The following is a 19686-nucleotide window of genomic DNA, read 5'->3' as shown; positions in this document are numbered from 1 at the left end:
CATATTTCCCCCCCATTATAGAAGTCATGCTGACAATGATAAATAAAATGCAGGTAAAACTAAATATATTGGAATTTCTAACAAATTCCCAGTACAGTACTTAAGGAGTCCATTCCAAACAGTGTCATACTTTCGATTCCAATGTATTCTTATTGCTCCGCACCTTGCTCTAAACGTAATACTTTGCCATTATCTTCGTTGTTGCAGATAGCGTCGCAATAGAATTCATAAGGATTCTCTCGGTAATTTACTTGCGTGAGTCTTTTCAGACCTGCAATGTACACAACACTTATACCCAACGGTGGACGAATAGTGGACTTAACAAAAACTCACACAGTGCAGTGAGTCAATGGCAATAATTTAATATGCACATGTTTATATGCTTAAGCTGCTTATTTTCTATACCGACTCAAGTGAATTCTATAAAATCTTTCGCCAGCTATTCGCTCAGCTTACTTCGCCCAGAACGGACACGCTGGTAACAGCGACAACGGCAACGACTTGCAGCATAATTGTTCCTCATTGTTAGATTTGAACACATTAGCTAGCTTTTCGACTACCGAATAACGTGACTGATCTCTAACAAGTGTTCTAACAAGTGAGGCTTCCTACATCCGTACATTGTGTAAACTTGTGTTAATCTTCCACGGACAGTTTAGAAGTGTACTCGTACGAGCGATCTGTGGTTCCAGAAATTATTCCGTCCGTCTTCGAGGGATGGCGTACGAAGGGAATAACTTCTTGGATTGGGCCTCGAGCCATGGGGCGACGATTTTTGATTCAATGGCACGGAATTTCTCCTCGTCCGATTCCTTTGGACCAGCAACTATTACGAAGGGTGATGTGTCGAGTGCCCAGATCAAACTTCATCGGATTTTATCAACTACACAACTCGGAGCGCTCTCCGGCATAGTTTTATTTCTGTTTGTGAAGCACAAAGTGACGCGGTGGAGAGAAGAACACAGTCATCTCAAGCTCCCCGCAGGAACCAACATTCGACAGGCCGCTTATACGTTCCTAACATTCATCGGATTTCTGATTCTGTCACCCTTTTTAATCACCGTACTACTAATATTTTATGTCTATCGCATCATGGTACGGTATATTTTAAAATATCGATACGGAAAACATTTCAAAGGGTTGCTGGATGGTGCTGATGTTGTGTGGGCAATCGAAGATCAAAACTCCCGTGGTATGATCAACATCCTGGCAAGCGTACATGAACCATTTGACGAGTGTACTTCAGGAGATGGATCTGTGAGTGTAAACCTGCTTCTAATATTGCGTAAACGAATCTCTGCGCGGCTCATGCATAGCTATCGGCCCCACCCGAAGATGCTGTGGAAACGAAACGTGGAATTCGGCTACTACTTCTGGTCCGATCAGTCAGAGCTAACGATAGAGGACTACATTCGCTTCCTGGATAGCATTCCACTCGCCGATGGAGAAAGTTACATCGATGAAGGTCAGCTGCGGGCGTTACTGAGCACGATAAGCAATCGACATTTACCGGCAAATCATACATCTTCCTGGGAAGTGCTCGTTGGACGACAGCCTTTGGTAGACCAGACAAAAAAGATCCTCAAATATCCGGTTTGTTCCCAATTTTTCTTCCCAATCGACGAAAGCTTATCTTTTTATTTTCTGTTCAAATCAGATTCTTTTCAGAGTTCATCATTCTCTTGGCGACGGTGTGGCTCTGATGCGCCTACTATTGGAGGCAATAGTTGATAAGGAAATACCTTCGCGCTGGAAGTATTTATCAAAGCTAAAAGTAATGAATATCAATTACATCCTCAAAAACCAAAGTACATCAGGCCAGTGCCAACAGCAACGCAGCTCTACGGTTTTCAAGCGCCTGTTGAAACGAGCGCCCTCTTATACTGATCTTGCCGCGAAATTGAACGCCATTCTCCGTGTACTCTGGACGATTTACACAGCACCCGCCTTCTTCCACGAGGTATCACGGCGTCCAGCGGACACCAACTGCATGCATTCTACGGAAATGGCAAATAAGAAAGTTGTAAGCTGGATCAACGAGGGACACCATGAAACTAGTCAGTGGGTTAATATCATCAAGCAAACTAAACGTCTTCTACCCGGAACGAGATTTTCCGATGTCTTCCTGACGGCTCTATCAGCCAGCCTTGAAACATATTTCACCAGACTAAATGGAAACTCACCAAAAAGTCTCACAGTGGTTCTTCCTGCAAGAATAGAAAAAGAATGTACGTATTACATCTCAGACAATGATTACATCCAATGATAACAATATGTGTTACTATCGTACCTCTAAAGCACCACAGTTGGAGTTGCACAACCGATTTTCCGTGGCTCTGCAGACCTTGCCCATCCATTCAGGTATACAGCTGGATGATCCGAATCGGCATTTCACACTTACCAAACGCATTCTAGCAGTAAAAAGATTTTCCGATACCTTACGATCTTCATCGGATTACATTGTAAGATTATTGATAGCGTTTCTTCTCTTTAAAAAATGTAAACTGATCCATTATTTTATTAATGCAGATTAATTATTGGATCATCTCTAAAATGTCATCTCTCTTTCCGGACGGTATTTTAAGAAAGATTTTAAAAAGCGCACATAGTACGATGGCGATCTCCAACCTCCCGGGGCCACAGCAAATGGCTCGTATTCAAGGCCGCGAGTTAAATAATCTTTGTTTCTTCATACCAAACCTCGGTACTACCGCTGTGGGAATTACTCTTCTCACATATGGTGGAAAAATGCAGCTCGGTATATTAGCCGATCGTGCGGTCATTCACAACGAGGAAGACGCCCACAGGATCCTTCAAGGAGTTGTAGAAGAAATCGTAAGGATGGGAAAATTACTCGAAGAGGCTTGAGCAAAAGTTGAATTTTATGGCAAAGCATGTACAACGGGTGAGAGTATTTTTGTAACTAAAATAAAGGAATAGGCATGAGAAAAGGATAATTTTTGAAACCATAAATACAACGTACCTATAAATCTCTAAGGCTAAGGCTAGGAATAAATCTTTAGCTTATCTTAAGTTGTTTTTTGCTATCTTATTTACTTGTCTTGGAAATAATCTTCCATCTGCTTCCTACAACGATGGACAAGATACACACATTCCGTCATCATTTTGTTAAACAACCTGCTTTCCAAACAGGTTTCTTAAGGTGTCTGTGAACGTTTATCTGAACGAAAAATCATTCTCGTAAGCTTGTGGGATAACCACATGCGTATCAAACTATTAACAAGCAGATTCAGAAAAACACCCTCAGCCCAAGGAAATGGTTCTATCCAGGTCAGTCTTTCTGTACAAGTGGAACGCAATGGATCTCAAACGAATTAATCTAACCAAAATAGACATTCATCAGATTGTTGCTGAGCACTTTGCCGGATGTAAGGAAACACGAGCCTTAAAGCAGTGGCGTGTAATTGGAGCTGAGCTAGAGCCTTTCAGTCCCTGTCCGGAAGGCTTTTTGTCAGCTCATTACGACCTTAAGGTGACCATCGAAGTTGCAATCGGAAAAACAGAAAAGCTCAGCTTTTTTGTCAAATGTTCGCCCGTCGACAATCCGGCATTAGCCTGTTACCTGAAGGAGATTAGAAGCTTTCACAAGGAAACTCACATACTGAAAGACATTGTTACTGCTATACAACAAAATTGTCCATGGCGTACGATCGCACCAAGAGCGCTTTGTGCAAAGGGGTTGAAATTACTCGTTATGAATAATGTAAAATTGCACGGCTTTGCAGTGATAAAACAAGAAAGCGGTTTATTGGATAGATCCTTTCTCCAGCAAGCCTTAGAAACGTTAGCATGTCTACACGCTGGTTCGCTTGTGGTTGAAGAAAAGTGCGGAAAATCACTTCCTGAACTATATCCAAATGTCCTCGAAGAAAACGCATGGGTTACTACTCCAAATAGTACACGCATGAAAGATGTTGCAAACGTTATCCAGCTTTACGCGGAGCTTGTCCAGGACAGTGACATGTGGGACGAGTCCCACAAGAAAATTATATTATCACAAATGCCAGAACATTTCCGAAAAATCTACACCTTTACCGCGCCATCAAAACAATTCCGTAATTGTCTCAACCACGGTGACCTCTGGTGTAATAATTTGATGTTCAAATGTGAATCCAATGGAAAACCAACCGAGTGTATACTGGTAGACTATCAGATGTCCCGCTATGTGCCTCCCGCCTACGACATTAACCTGTTACTCTATCTTACGACAAGTCTCCAAATGAGAAATGAACAACGAGACATCCTTTTGGCACATTACTACAACTGTTTCTCCGAGATATTGCATAAAAATCAGTTAGATGCAGCTAATATCCTTCCAAGCAACATATTCCTCGCATCGTGTGAACATTATCGACTAGCAGGACTTATTCACTCCACGCTGATAAGTGCAGAAGTTACACTACCTAGTGTGTTTTTGGAAGAAGTATTCAACTGTTCGGACTCAACAGCCGGGTTTATGCCTGAAGCCAAAGTGAAAGTTTGCATCAATGCGTTTCGTTCAAATACCACATACAGAAACCATCTTCTTGAACTGATGGGAGAGCTATTTTCACACATTCAAATCAAAACTTAAAATTACTCCGCTTTTTCTTCCCCGTATTGCTATCTACATTTTTGTATCAAATATTAAACTCTATTTTGTTTATGGTTCGATTGACTGCCTTTTGCACGCGTGAATTTTCAGGAGAGCAGGTTATGCCAAACATTTTCAGCCTATAACAAACGTATCAACCTTACAAACATAGTTAAAGTACTAAATTCACATAGTTGAACTTCAAGCCAAAATCAATCTTTATTTGCTACGCATGTCGGGATTCAGCTTTTACTCTTGTCACGTGTTTATTCTCTCGGTAGCAATATGAAAGAAATCTCGCATACACAGAAAGAACCAATCACATCGGCTCGTGTCTATTGAACAGTTCATATTGCCGCTCTCCTTGTTGCAGTGAACTTCATTACTCAAAATAAATACAACCGAGAAAAAGTTCCCTACAAAGGATTAACGACTCAACTGAAACATGTGTGCCAATTTTGAAACTAAATACACGAAATAGTGTTCCAATGGCAATGTTCCATTGGCATTCCGCAATCTATAATCTACTTAACGATCATGATGCATGACAAACAAATAAAAATGTATGGTAGGAACTACACAATTTGATCTCACAGAGGTTTTAAGGATGAAAGAATTGCACAAAGAAACAAATACGAATAGGATATGACTGATCAAAAGCGCATCCACTGAAACCTAAAAGCATAACAATTATTTCAGCTTTTATCTCTACTCAAACCTTTTCCTGGACTACTAGCGAATTTCCGCACACACAGCATGCAATCACTTATAACAATTAATTCATTGCAAGCGCTCTTTCCTTGCACAATCCTCGCCGATAGGTTCCAATCGAGCGAACAATTGATCCTGCTCTACACAGCTAATTTTTCTTCTAAGGACGATTCATCGGTTTCTATATCCTTAATTCTTAAAATACGATGGGGAAAGGTCTATGTAGTTTACAGACTTTTCGTAATGCTGTTGAATATTCTCTTCCCCCACCAAGTCTCGAGGTCAAAGGGTTGAAAGTCGACCAGTACGGGACTAGGCGGCTCGTTATAGTACATCGTCGATGTACTCGTGTTGGATGATGCGGAACTGGTACTGCTATTGGAGGATAGTGAGCAATTCGAACCTAAAATCATACAGGATATATAGCAGAATTGTTACAAAACCAAAATTTTCCAAGAAAAGGACGTGGCATCAATTCATACCCGTGCTGTTAGGTGAGCCAGGAACATCGTAAGGATTTGCCGCTACCACCATATTCCATGCTGGAAGAAAGGAAAAATAAATGAACATATGTAACAAATAATAGAAAAATTGTGCTGCTTTATTAGCGAAATTTTATCTAATTCAAATTGTTTTACATCCATATAATATTAACTATAAATGAACTGGTCCTTAGCTTCTATCTACTGGTACTTTTATTATGATACAATTTTAAAATAATTAAAAACCTGACCGAGACCTCACTGTCGACCAACAAAGTAGGTACGTTTTTGTTCTATTATGCTGTTCCGAATGAGAAACGAGGCGTGGTACGCCTCAACTAAGGTATAGTTATGGCATAAACGAACAGGCCAGTAAAGCTTGGATATGAACCAGCTTCGCATCCAACTGCGAGTGGCTTCGGATGGAACTTCGTACGACTAAGCTCGCTTTGCACTAAATTTGCATCTAAGTATGCTCTTTAATCCCTCTGTGAAATCTATATCTTTACGATTCCATTTTAGTTAAGTATTAGTTATCTAAGTAAGATGTATGTTTAATTACTAATAGAAACTCACAATCATTAATGTATTTGATTAACTCTTCATGCTGGGGACTAACGATCTCCTGTTCGGACTTCAGCTGTTTTTGTTGCTGTTGTTGCAACTTTACGTATTGTGCTGCTGCAGATTTCTTAGACGTTTGAAACACAGGTCGTGGAACACTGCAAAATAAATAAAAAAAGGAATGCAATAAACAGAGTCGCTGCTTACTTTTTCTGAGGCAACAATTAAGGTTCCTGCCGAGAAGATGTTCAATATTTGTTTCGAACAAGATGTATCTTTCCAACCTATGTTAAGAAGTGAGATAACATAAGTTTATTTGCGAACTGAACCTCGTTGTGGAACCATTTTCTTCGAGCTAATGTTATCTATCGTTCTGCTTTATTTATTCGCCTTTTATTCTGGAAAAAGTCTGTGTTGCCAGCTACGCTTCAAGATAACTGATTTATTTACATAATCCAGAAAGTTGCATCCTCTCCACGAGACAGACGAGAAAGAAATTAACCAAATGTAACAGATGGTCATAACTTTTAAAATTAAAATTAGCTAACGTTAAAGTTTTGAGAGGTACACTGTTGATAGTAATATTCGGCATGCTATAGATTGAAAATATCAAACCTTAAGGAACTTAGTAACGGTCAGAAACACAGCATTGGTCAACACGAAAGCCAAGTCAAGCATGTTTGCAACCCGTTCGATTAAATTTACTAAGTACGCCTTATCATTTGACTGTACTTTGCACGTCGATCATAAACAACGTACAAGATGGTACCCGTTAGAAACAATTATACCATATTAGGTTGTGATGATCATGGAACAATTTGTAGCAGCAAAGTGTACTCCTCAAACAAATAACTCACAGGCACACTCACATTGGGACACACCACTTTAAAAATAGTCCTGTCAATCATTTTTCTTTCATCCTTATGGAATGATCAGTTCAGCAAGAGAAATTATGTAAAAAATATGTCCATGTGCGTCCCACGTGCGCATTATGGAAAAAACAAAAATAGAGCATTTAATTCTTTAAGAACCCCTTGCATGATAGATTCACAGACAATCTATCGGTAAATCCATGCATCTCAGTGTTAAGGCAAAATAAAACGAATTTCTTCCAGTTCTTGTATTCAAGCAACAAGCAACATAATCCGGTTCAATAATAGAGCACGTGGAGTTCGTACTTCAACGCCTGGAAACCAACACTAGCATAATGCAAAGCTGAAGTACAACGCCTATGCTACTGTCTTGTGAATTAAATTATCACCTTCTATGTTGCTTCTTTAACGAAGGCAGTTTCTCCAGCTGCCGAAAGACGCGTCTAGAAAATACGAAATTTTGTCTGGAAGTTATAGATAGATGTAATCTTTCTATCCGTTACATAATACATAGTTCTACAGATTGCGGTACAAACAAATATTCAAACCTTCCGTCGCATTTATGCACACACAAACTCAGTTTCTACAGTGTACATCTTTGTCATCCTACCGAGCGCGAGGTAGCAAAGTTGTTATGTAAACTTTTCCGTAACGATAACTCACCTGAGTTCACTCGAAATATCATATTCATCGTTCGTCTTCCGTCCTAAGTCGCGCAATAATTCATACTTTTCATAGTTTTGTGGTATTCCTAGTTGTACAAAAAACACAAAAAATCAGCTCCATCTCTCCGCACATCTTGCAGGAGCTGCGATTTTGTTTTCTTCAAAGGATGCGCTTATGATTGCACAACATTACCCTCTCAGCTGATTTCCACCGGGCGATTCACACTGTGTTTTCTTACCTCTTCTCGTTTTCGCCACTAATTTACTAGGACCCTTGGACACCGTGTACATTATTTATGCGACACACTTTAATACAATATTGTAAGCCCCTACTATGACTAGCATCCACCGCAAGAACCGTTCTATTCCAATTATAATCTTCAACTTATCAGCACTCCGATACCGTGCTCACCGTGAAATCGACCGACCGAAACTGACAGCAGCATTCTCTGTGAAACCAAAACATTTAACTTATGACCAAGGTTAGTTGAACATACTGCTAACACCTGGGTCTCAATTTGAAATAATGATTGGAAGGACCGAAAACGACTGTAACTGTCAGTTTTGTTGCTTTTTTCAAAGTGTTGTTTACGTTTTGTATGGTACAGCATCAAGAAAACTAACATTTACCATCGTTTCGGTCTTTCCAAACATGATAACCTCAAATGTCTGAAATAGCCTATTTCCCGCTAGGCAGCTCGAAATATCGTTCTCAAAACGTCCTCCGCGCAAACAAACGTCCTCCATTTTTGTATGGGGATGAAACAAAAGGAGGACGTTTTTCGAGCAATCGTCCTCCTTGTCCTCCTCACCATACAAAACTGCTCGATGTTTGTGTCATGGAGGACGTTTTTGAGGACGATTTGCTCGAAATTGCCTAGCGGGTTCTTAAGAAGGTAAAAGTACCTATTTTCGTCCACTTAGGAACGTGTCACCACAAAAGAAATCGTTGCATTAATTGTACCGATAATATAACGATAAACTTGGTATGGTAATGCAATAGCCTTATCACTCTGGTCACCAATGGTGCCATGGCAGTCACTGGACTGTCTAAATTTGGTTTTATGTATGTATATGAGCAAGCTCATTTCACCAACGGACCCCTGCCACTCCAACGTCATTCTCGTTTGATAATCCAGTGAATTTGCCATGCCACCATTTGTGACCAGTATGATAACGCAGTAACGTTCACTTCCTAGTGCATGGGTCAATTAAAAAAAAAGACTTCTCGAATGGAAGGTGTTTTCAAGACAAACAATTTTGTTTAACAAAGTGGCCGCAAACGAGACAAGCCATGTGAGAATAACAGAAATCTGCGATAAAATTATGGCTAGCGGAAATTTTACAGTTGATGCATCAACTCATCATCCCCAAAATACATTTTAGATTAAACACAGCTTGCTTCCTAACATAATTATTCTTTATTGAAACATAATTAGTTTGCAGCATAGATCTAGCAATCATGATTTGTTTACATCATAACCTAAGAAACCTTCGTTGGTTTGCAGATTGACGTTGTGCTTTCCTGGAAACAGGAGATTGAAATCGGGACCTTCGGTATTTCGTTTCAGCGTCTGGCGAAAGTTGGTCTCGAGCCAATTTTCGATGATTACAAACTCCATTTGGCTCAACTGAAATTTGTGGGATATGCAGCTCACTGCGCAAAGACATATCAACCGCAGTGCCACCCTGGTAGTTGTTCCGTTTCCGGTATACATCTTCACCATCAGACGCATGTATGCTTGAGCAGTCTCTTGAAAACATTCGTTCGAAGTTAACGCTGTGGATCAACGGCGTCGATGTGATCAAAGAAATACGGTCGTTGTGGTAGTCTTCTGCTCTTCTATTGTTACACTCCGATTGCACCTGAGACGTCCGTTCCAAATTCGAACTATCTTCATTTGCTTGAATCATTTGTTCGCCAGAATATGCTGAATAGTAGATAGAATTAGAGTTCCACATCGCTGTATTATCCAATGATTCCATGGATTGACGAAGAGCCCATGAAATTTTGATAACTATGATCACAACTATCGCACTAATCCACTCAACCAATTCCATTATACCGATACGTCTGAATACGATGGTTTCAACTTGACTACTGACGAAACAGTTTTTGCTTTTCCGCAGTCCGCTGATTATTCGATGTAATAAGTCTACCTGCATTATTTCGGAAAAAACGGTTATTTGCCGGATACATTTTTTTCATTTTACGATACAACAGCAGGTAGAATTTATTTTTTTCTCCGTAGAATCTACGAAACAAAGACAACAATGACTCAGGAACCCTACCTTGCTTTAAAATGGTTGATAAAAAAAAATACCTGAAAAGTTCTATTCCCATTTTTGTAAACTGTAACAGGTATGTCTACAGTAACGATTAAAAAGTATGTACCTTCAAACTATCGTTTCACCGGCACCATTTTGAACTGCAAGCTGCATACCATGTGATATTTTTGTCGCTATGTTGACCCACCTATGTACCAGTTTTGACCCTCCTAAAAAAATGCTTTGGTGTTAGTCCGAACCAGATTTGCTTGCCCCTATTTTGGACCATTTTTGGCCCCCCCCACATCGAGAAAAAATAACGTTTGATATTTCTTCAAAATGCTCAAAATTTAATGGGGAATGGGATTTGAATCTTTGGAATCCCCCTAAGGATTGAATCTTCGAATCTTCGGAATTCAGATTCAGCCAACACTAATTTGTTTGTCGTCATGTAGACGTCAAACATTGTTTACTAAAGCTGGCTGTAGACGTCACATATTAATCTGTGCAGATCTTTGACGTCTACAGATTTCCTTTGTTCTCTCGTACCCATCGTCTGTCAAACATCCCTCCAGATATCTCGAATATCTCGAGGGATGTTGGAAATAGCTAAGGAAAGGCTGTAGACGTCAAACATCTGTGCAGATTAATATGTAACGTCTACGGCTTGCTTAATGCAGATAAACATTGCCGGTCAAGAAATGCAGAGCAGCGATAGTTCGGCACAAGACACTCTAAATAATCAGCTAGTATCTGATGTTATAGTCGGCGATCCATTCCACAATCAAGAATTTCTGCAACGGAAACTTTATTTCTTTTTGGAACACCTCAAAAAAATGCATGCCAATCTACCAGAGTAAGTGACCTCCTTTGTTGGGATCAAGTATACCCTGTAAAACATGTGTATTCCTTTTCCAGACAATATCAAATGAGAATATCCTATGAATTGCTTGCTGGGCTGGCAAATTCTCTTCTGAACGACACTATCTTTGAAATCGTCAAAGGGCTCATGGAGATACAGCATGTTACGGAAGCTCACTTAATGCAAGTTAGAGAAAAAGTAGAGAATGATCATCAATGTTTGTACATCAAGAATTTTAAAGATTAGTTCGATACGCTCTAAAAAGATATTTTTTCCAGTGGAGGTCAAACAATGGGAATCTAAAATTCAAGACGCCGAGGAGCTCGAACACATCATTGCTCTGATGAAAATCAAACATAGCAAGAATATGAAGGAAACCGACATGAAGCTTGTGCTGCACCTCGATCAAAAAGTAAAAGATCAGCAATCAACGTTGGAGAAAGCAGGTGTACCTGGATTTTACGTAACAGAGAATGCCAAAGAAATCAAAATACAGATGTATCTTTTAGATTTTATCCTCCGACTCAGCAGAATTAAATTTGATACCAACAAATAGCATTCAGAAACAGTGGAGATAGTATAATTCGCAAAAACTAAACGAGAGATCATTTGATGATATTGAAAATAATATGGATATGCTACCCCTTTTACCATCTTTTTGTGCTATCTGATTTCGTCCAACTCATTACTCGGGATCTACACTACACCGCGACGTCGCCTGACAAGCGCTGAACTCCATATAAAACAAAAACCTTGCGCGATGTCGCGCGAATCGCGCTAGGTTTTTTTGCATGGAGTTCAGCGCCTGTCAGGCGACGGTGCAGTCTGGAAAGCGTGTTACAGTGACTCCAGTATCGTTTGGCGTAACACGCTTTCCAGACTGCACTGTCGCGTAACGCGACGTCGCGTGACAGGCGCTGAACTCCATGCAAAAAAAACCTAGCGCGATTCGCGCGACATCGCGCAGGGTTTTTTTTATATGGAGTTCAGCTCCTGTCAGGCGACGTCGCGCTGTAGTGTGGACCCCGAGTAACGCGCCTATTTCATTTGATCATAAACACATATGTTAGAATGCCTGCATCTTTAAGCAATAATCAGAAAATATTCATGAACTCTCATTTTGTTTGAAAATTTAAAATAAAACACATTCGCATATATGTACATGCGGCTATGATATGGGTTGTCGATCGCAGTATTGTTTTGGATGGATGGGCAAAATACGCTAAAAGCTGTTACAATCGCAACCATGTGCTGGAAGTTTAATTATCAATGAATAAATATTAAATGAAAACAAAAGTTTTAATTCTAAATGCAACACTGTTCTGTTTCCTTGGCAACGTTTGTATGTAACTCGATTGAAAATTCAAACTTACGATGAAATGACTGTAGCTTAATTCCACGTGGTATCATGTGTGTGTTGGTTACTACCGCATACCATCTTATGCAGAAGTGTGTGTTTACCAACACATCACAACATAAGCCGACGGTCTACTTGGCGAGCCGCGAAAAGCGCGAATCAAAATAACCACGCTAAGCGTTGGTGACGTAGAGCATTACCCTGAGTTTCATTTAATTTCAACTTTAAACCTTAATTTCTGCAGCTTTTCCTACTTTAATTATTATAAAATATATCACATCCGATTCACATTAATGAAATCTTTCTAGTCATGCAAAAAAATTATTGTTTGTTTTTTTTTGTAAAAAAAGGTTTTTTACATTTTCATTTCAAATAAGCGCATGCAAAAAACGTTTGGTTCGAATTGATTCACGTGTATACCTTGTCCGGCACGCTGGGCCCCACATTGACGCATTCTTGTTTGGGGTCCCCCGCATTCCTCGTTCTACGTCAGCTGCATGCAAACGATCCAAAACAAACCACGAGTACATTGGCACGAGCTGTGGTACAATCAATGACTCGTCGGAGCATATGTTTGGCACGACCTTAAGGGTTGGTATCATTCAAAAAATATTTAAAATACTATTTACTATGTTTCCATAAATTAGTTTTTAAAGCTAGTTCATATTTTTAGAATCAGTACCACAAACAGTTTTTAAACCAGTGGTTTACTAGTTTACAAATGATAAAATTTTAGGTAAAATTTACATACATATAAATCTACTCAAAAACCTCATTCTAAAGAACATACTCTCACTTTTGTGCGTAAACTGAAGCGAAGTTAAATTCATGTTGAAAAAACAAATTGAATGAAATTGGCCCGTTCGCAGCATTGCCGGTTTGCGAGCACATTATCGTTAGAAACACGAGGAGAGGAATTGAGTCTTGAATCACCGCCAAAGATGCGCGGAAGTAAAGCAAAGGAGAGGCAAAAGCGGACGTGTAGATGAAAGGGAGAAATTTTCTCATTTTGCACTTGGACGCTTTTGTACTTTTTTATTTAATCTTGAAGCGAGAAGTTACCTGACGCTAGGTTTACTAAAATGGAAAAGGCCAACAAAACAAATTTCTGCGTCGCAATAGCTTCTATTTTTTTCTGAATGCTCAAACCATCGTTTAGTGCCATAGGCGAAAGAAAGAAGCGGTGAATAGTATACATTGGACCAATTTTTCAGTTCCTTAGCCACTACCACATGTGTAGGCACGTGCCCCACTATACTATCCCGGTACCCTCCACGCCACAAAACACTTTTCACTTGATAGCCCCATTTCTTAATCCCAGACAATCTTGTCTGCGCACACACGACGGACCCAGGCCGACGCGAACAAACATACACTACAAACCACGCGAACGGACGCAAACAACCGCGCACAGTTGCCAGCTTCCCGATAACCTTGTGATCATCACTTATCTGCTATATTTATGTCCATCAAATTTGTGCAAATCATCCTATTTTTCGCAGCCACAGCTATCAGCGATCATTGTAAAAAATTGTGCAATCTTTACACATGAAAGTATCCTTCACACTTAAATATCATGTTCTTTTTTATGACTGCTGTTAAAATAAGCGTAAGCAGGCAGCTCCGGGTCTTATAATATAGCAAAGAAAAAAATGTAACTTTTCCTTAAATTTGACTTTAGTCTTTTTGTATGTAAACTGATTTTATTTAAATGCATTCAGCTTTTCAATATTTCAAACTGCAAACATGAATGACTGATTTATCAAGTATTAAAATAGCTCATTCAAATAATAGATCACTGTTAGTATTTCCTTAACATCGGTTATCAAAGATAACAACGATAAGATTCCATTCTAAAATTGTCCAAGCAACCTAAAACTCGACTTTCTCATAACTTGTACAACATCACGGAATAATGAACACAAGGAATCAACTTATCTTGTTCTCTATCAATAAAAGATAGAATTTTCTCTAATTATCTCGATCATATAATTGCAAAAACAAACATCATCATTTAAAAAAATATATTTTATTACTTCATGGAATAATTAACATTAGAAACCAATTTCTACTATTCAATGTTTAGGTTATGCAGCCACTGTAAATAGTATTTTGTTGTTACTAGTTAAACATAAAATTAACTTTACCTACGACACGTTAGCAACCTGATTGCCTTGGGCAGTCAAATAATCTATTTGTGTTCTAGTTTTACGTATAGCTATGACAACATTTTATGAAAATATTATCAGTAATTTGTCAACTAGGGTTAGCGTTACCAATAGGCTCCTATGTACTTCGTACCTCACTAGTACCAACCCGTAGCTGAGAATGCATATTGTACTTCAACTGGATCTGATACATCCCTCTTATCTTTAGCAAAAAATGCCACCTCCTTCGTTATCAATGACGTAATCTCGCACGTACTGTGCTTGTTCTTTACTGAGTCCCAACAGACTGACTTCCTCATCAAACTGCTCCAGCCCTCCGACACCAATCAGGTAACCGTTTAGCCGGGCGGCAACATGAGACGAATGTAGTAGATCAGATGTCAGTCCGATACCCTTGGCCAAGTCAGAGTGGCCTTGCAGACGGTACTTTTGGTGGTAGCTAAATAAAAAACAGAAACATGAGCATAAGAATGCGGTGAAAGAAGAAAGTAAGTCTGTTTTGTGTTGGTTAAACATTGATCTGGGCAACTGACACCGAATGCTTGTTTAATGTTGGTGAAATAATCTACAGCCTGTAGTCATAGAAACCGCGATCATAGCCCACATCAATCACACTGTTCACGAACACTACACCATGCATGACCAATATAGCATTCTTGGCAGTGAACTTGGTCATGACGTGACCGATCGCGAGGCCGTGCACAACGCGGGTTAAACGTCCCTGAAAGTTGAACGGTCTTGCGAATACGTTTGTGGTTACTTACTTTTCGGCTGGGTAGAATGCACCTGCTGCTGCGATCTCAGTAATTATTTGCTCCGGGGCGCGCTTGATTTGTTCCTCCGCGCGGCTGTCTTCGGCGATCTTGCGCTGTTCTTCGCTATGGTACAGAATGAGCGACATGTACTGGCGCTTAATTCGCGTAGTTAGACCATACTCGTGATTGTTCCAAAACAGTTCCAACAAATCACTATAGCTTATCTTTTTTGGGTCGTAGTCGATCTCGATTACTTCTGTATGGTCTCCCCTGTTTAAGGAAAGGTATTAAATTGTTATACATGATGCAATAAATGACCTTGTTACACACTTACATTTTCTTGTAGACGGGTGACTCGGTAGTGCCACCGGCATAACCGACCCGAGTACGGAGAACGCCTCTGGTGGCACCAAACAACGAGTCGCATCCCCAGAAACAACCCATTCCAAAGGTGGCTTTTTCGAACGGAATATCCACCTGATGCAACGGCTCATGACGAACTTTCTCCAGCTCCTCCACCTTTTCTTGTGTGTTCAAGCGCTCCTACAATAATCAAATAATGTCACATTTAATTTATATTGCTCAAGCAACAAATAAAATATTTCTTCACTTACCGTCGCAACCATTTTTGTTTCGTATCGATTTGATTTAAACAGAGAATCACAACAAAACGAGTTTTTGCAAAAACTAATGTAAAAACAGAAGTCCTTCCTTGCGTACAGCTGAAAGCCGTGTACTGAAAACTCGTTTGCCGGCATATTTATATATCACCCCGAGCTCACACATTCTCTCGCGCACTTCATTTCGTCGGCCACGCGAAACATGATGTTACAGCATACATTCGCGAGCCACTATGCGAATAGTCGCGATATATACATATACGCTTCACAATACGTATTATGTAGCACTCGACTGCTTTATACACACTGTCACTACACCAGACATCAGACCATTTACAGAGTTTTTCAGTTAATCAATTCAATTCTCTATGCTTAAACTGAAAGTGATTACTATCCAGGTGGGTTCATCCCAAACAAATCGCCTTGATTTTATTAGAAAAACCCCGCTAACTATTAAGAATAACAGTAACTTTTGAAAATAACTATAACCGAAGAATTGAATACGGTAACAAAACTAGGAACGATTATCAAAAATTTCCTTTATCCAGATATGCAGCTCGAAATAACGTCCTAAAAACGTCATACGTACGAGTAAACGTTCTACTTTCTTGTATGTGGGTCATACCAATTTAGGACATATAGCAGTCATCCTACTTCCTCCTACTTACCATACAAAACTGCTCGATTTTTCTTTCACGTGGGACGTTTTTTAGAACGATTTGCTCGAAATCGCCAAGGCAGCTCGAAATATCGTGCTAAAAACGTCCTACACGCGGAACAAACGTGCTACTTTTTTGTATGGGGGTGAAACAAATGCAGGACATTTTTGAGCAGTCTTTCTACTTTGTCCTACTTCCCATACAAAACTGCTCGATGTTTGTTCCATTTTAGAACGTTTTTAGGACGATTGCTCGAAATCGCCTAGCGGGTTGTTGTGTGCACCGTATTGTTTTGTAAACAATCGGCTAACCTTTTCTGCTCGAAAAAGGTTCGCGAACTCTGCTCGATTCACTTCTTCTTCTTGGCGCAACGACCTCTTGGTCATGCCTGCCCGTTAAGGGCAGTCCTCTCGTACAGGGGAGGGTCCGGTCTCGGTTGGGATTCGAACTCGCTAACGAATCAAACCTGATTCGAATCCATCAAATGGGATTCGAATCTTTAGAATCCGTCCAGGGATCGAATCTTCGAATCTTCCGAGTCCCGATTCTGCCAACACTAATGCCAACACTATGCGGTCAAGCCGAAAAAGCTGTCAAGAATAGGAAACAACAAAATTATTCTCAAAACTAACTTGCTAAATAGTTGCTGGGCGTAGCTGATTTTCCGTGTTCAACAAAATGTGTAAATGTATCGCTGGAACTTGCGTCTGCTGGTAAGTATCCATGTAGTAGACGGTTTTATTTTATTTCCTGCTGCTGATAATGAATCACTACTTCGTCGCTGTCGCAAATTGAAAATTGTATTGATTTTAAATGGAATCATGATAGAGAGTCATTTTACGATTTCAAACACTTATGTTTTAGTCGCTTTATTTTGCAGTACAATTATACGCAACTATAGACATAAAACAGTTTTATAACATCTCAGTTTTTTATTTTTTGTTTTTCTGACTCATTCGCAGCTGCTGCCAGTGCGCAATGAGCATTTTCATTTCATTGCTGTTCGTTTTCATATTGATAGCAGTAGCAGTCTCCGTGGCAATCTACTTTGGCTTATTCAACGTGGACGAAACGGCACCAGGCGTGTCTGATCTAGTCCACAAAACAGGCAACTCTATCAGAGATACTATCAAGGAAAAACTGAACTAACAGAATCCAGAAAGTAACAACGAACATCATTTACATCACGCCTATAAGATTCTCATTAAAAATTATTGAACACATATGCCAAACTAAATAAGGTAAAATACCAACCAGGGAAACCACGACGTTTTTAAACGTTCTAAGTGTATAAGCGTATGCTGCAATCGTACAAAACACAAGTGCTTTAGTCGTCTACGTTATTAAATGGGAGTCATACTAAATTGAACCTGGACACCTCACCGCATCCATTAAACAAAAACAGCGTCACCATACAAGGTAAGTGAATTGAAATAATCCTATACAATAATAGAAAGGTGGATAAAAAACACTTACATTCTCTTCGGCGTCGTTAAAAAATCCAGATGCACTACCGCACAATCCTGAGTCATGTTTATTAGCAAAATTGCAATGACTCACCCGTTCCAACATTGATGAAAACACCTGAAACAATAGCATGTTTGTTGTATCTACTTATGTATGAGTGTAGTAAACATAGCTATGTTATAAATCGAAACTTTTCTAATTCGTTTAATGTGTACTCAAACATTTTCCTTATGCCTTGCCCCACGAAAAGTGGTTCAAGGGCTTCTCGGTCGTCGCGAGTATTCAAGGTTGAATGATGCATGGCCTCAGCTAGTATAACTCGAACAAACTTTGCATACTTTGCACTCCCTCGATAGACACTCGTTAGAAAATACCATCCAACTTGTGTGCGTACCATTACCGCGGTCCGAGTGAATATTTGAAAAAAGTAAAAAATGTACGGCAATTACAGAGGGGATTGTAAAACCTGATCTCGTCCATAGCTACACTCATTCAGTTGTGTTCGTGACTTTTCCGAGAGACGATCGATGGGCTTTACAACTCCATTGTAATGCTGCAAGCTGTTCAGTGTAAATAATCTGCGGGAATATCAAGTTACAAGTATTTCATGAAGATCAACCCCAGAAATTCATAATGTGTCATTGCGGAACTATCATCGTTTGGTAATGCAAATTTCGTGTTTCTATTAGTAACATCGTTGTAGGAGAAAAAATACCCCACAATGTAATAACGATTTGAGAAAAAAAAGTAATTTTCGATAGAAATTAATCATCCTCTTTTAAATGAATTATTTAACCCAGAGTATTGTCGCGATTCAACTACTACATCGAATGTAACTGATTGAATTTTGCTAGAATGTTCTAACAAAGCGACTATTATTGGATTGGTTGAGGAATGCTGGATGGCTTACCATGATATTACTTGTGATCAAGGGTTGCTACTAAAAGTTAACTTGTTCTTTTATTTTAAGCTGCATAACCTTTGCCATTGCCATAGCGGTAGCGATATACTATGGCGTGATTCACGTTGACGAGTCTGCGTCGGATGCAATCAAAGACGCTGGATCGAAAATAAAGCATTCCATAAAAGATGGCTTGAAAAAGCTCGATGACGATTAATTTCATTCACGAATAGAGAAGCCCCCCTAATATGTAAGTCAGATACCTACTGAAATTCAACCGAAAACGACGTCTACAATAAACCAATGTAAGCAACACAATGTATGCTGGAAACGTATTTAATTTTTTAATGATCTTTTTTCTATATTTCAGGTACCGACCAACAACTATTGCTCCAAATATAAACTACACTCATGAAATAAAAAATGATGAATATTCCCCACTGCAGTACTCCACTATGCATTGATATGTAACGAATCTCATAAATCGTTAATTCATAAGGGGATGAAGCTTTTTATATCAATTTTTTTACCTACTGAAGTTTAAATAAAAATATGATATAGTGCTCAATCCCGGGTTTCCTTGTAATAAAAGCTTATTCATTATGTTTGTATGGATGACACTGACCATATTTTTCCGTGTATAACGACCACAAAAACAAAATTGTTTTTAATGTTAATGAAATTTTTGTTTCTAATTTTTGTCAGTTGCAACAATGTTATACATGTTTTGACCTCCACTCT

General features: G+C 39.4%; 5 protein-coding genes and 1 long non-coding RNA gene across 6 annotated transcripts; 4 read left to right on the top strand and 2 right to left on the bottom strand.

Moving 5' to 3' along the window:
- The first annotated feature begins 717 nt into the window (after window positions 1-717).
- Window positions 718-3017, top strand: LOC131260518 (probable diacyglycerol O-acyltransferase tgs1). The gene is made up of 4 exons (XM_058262264.1): window positions 718-1593; window positions 1658-2228; window positions 2299-2462; window positions 2530-3017. The coding sequence occupies exons 1-4, from the start codon at window positions 718-720 to the stop codon at window positions 2866-2868; spliced, it is 1950 nt and encodes a 649-aa protein (XP_058118247.1). The 3' UTR covers window positions 2869-3017.
- Window positions 3018-3319: 302 nt separating this feature from the next.
- LOC131260525 (uncharacterized) lies at window positions 3320-4679 on the top strand. Its single transcript, XM_058262271.1, has one exon. It carries the CDS (start codon window positions 3320-3322, stop codon window positions 4592-4594), a length of 1275 nt encoding a protein of 424 aa, XP_058118254.1. The 3' UTR covers window positions 4595-4679.
- On the bottom strand, window positions 4678-8300 carry LOC131260538 (MAPK regulated corepressor interacting protein 2). The gene is made up of 5 exons (XM_058262289.1): window positions 8128-8300; window positions 7887-7974; window positions 6364-6509; window positions 5788-5847; window positions 4678-5708 (listed from the first exon to the last, which is right to left on the bottom strand). Exons 1-5 carry the CDS (start codon window positions 8177-8179, stop codon window positions 5533-5535), a joined length of 522 nt encoding a protein of 173 aa, XP_058118272.1. The 5' UTR covers window positions 8180-8300; the 3' UTR covers window positions 4678-5532.
- Window positions 8301-10858: 2558 nt separating this feature from the next.
- Window positions 10859-11739, top strand: LOC131260539 (gonadal protein gdl). The gene is made up of 3 exons (XM_058262290.1): window positions 10859-11012; window positions 11075-11235; window positions 11297-11739. Exons 1-3 carry the CDS (start codon window positions 10993-10995, stop codon window positions 11572-11574), a joined length of 459 nt encoding a protein of 152 aa, XP_058118273.1. The 5' UTR covers window positions 10859-10992; the 3' UTR covers window positions 11575-11739.
- Window positions 11740-14388: 2649 nt separating this feature from the next.
- On the bottom strand, window positions 14389-16015 carry LOC131260536 (peptide methionine sulfoxide reductase). Its single transcript, XM_058262287.1, has 4 exons — window positions 15913-16015; window positions 15633-15841; window positions 15308-15568; window positions 14389-14982 (listed from the first exon to the last, which is right to left on the bottom strand). The coding sequence occupies exons 1-4, from the start codon at window positions 15922-15924 to the stop codon at window positions 14748-14750; spliced, it is 717 nt and encodes a 238-aa protein (XP_058118270.1). The 5' UTR covers window positions 15925-16015; the 3' UTR covers window positions 14389-14747.
- Window positions 16016-17158: 1143 nt separating this feature from the next.
- Window positions 17159-19528, top strand: LOC131260541 (uncharacterized). The gene is made up of 4 exons (XR_009178162.1): window positions 17159-17290; window positions 17540-17996; window positions 19015-19250; window positions 19316-19528. It is a non-coding gene; the product is annotated as an uncharacterized LOC131260541 (long non-coding RNA).
- The last annotated feature ends 158 nt before the right edge of the window (window positions 19529-19686 follow it).

This window comes from Anopheles coustani, chromosome 3 (assembly GCF_943734705.1).
Source record: "Anopheles coustani chromosome 3, idAnoCousDA_361_x.2, whole genome shotgun sequence".
NCBI lineage: Eukaryota > Metazoa > Arthropoda > Insecta > Diptera > Culicidae > Anopheles > Anopheles coustani.
This window is presented reverse-complemented; position numbering and strand designations above follow the sequence as displayed.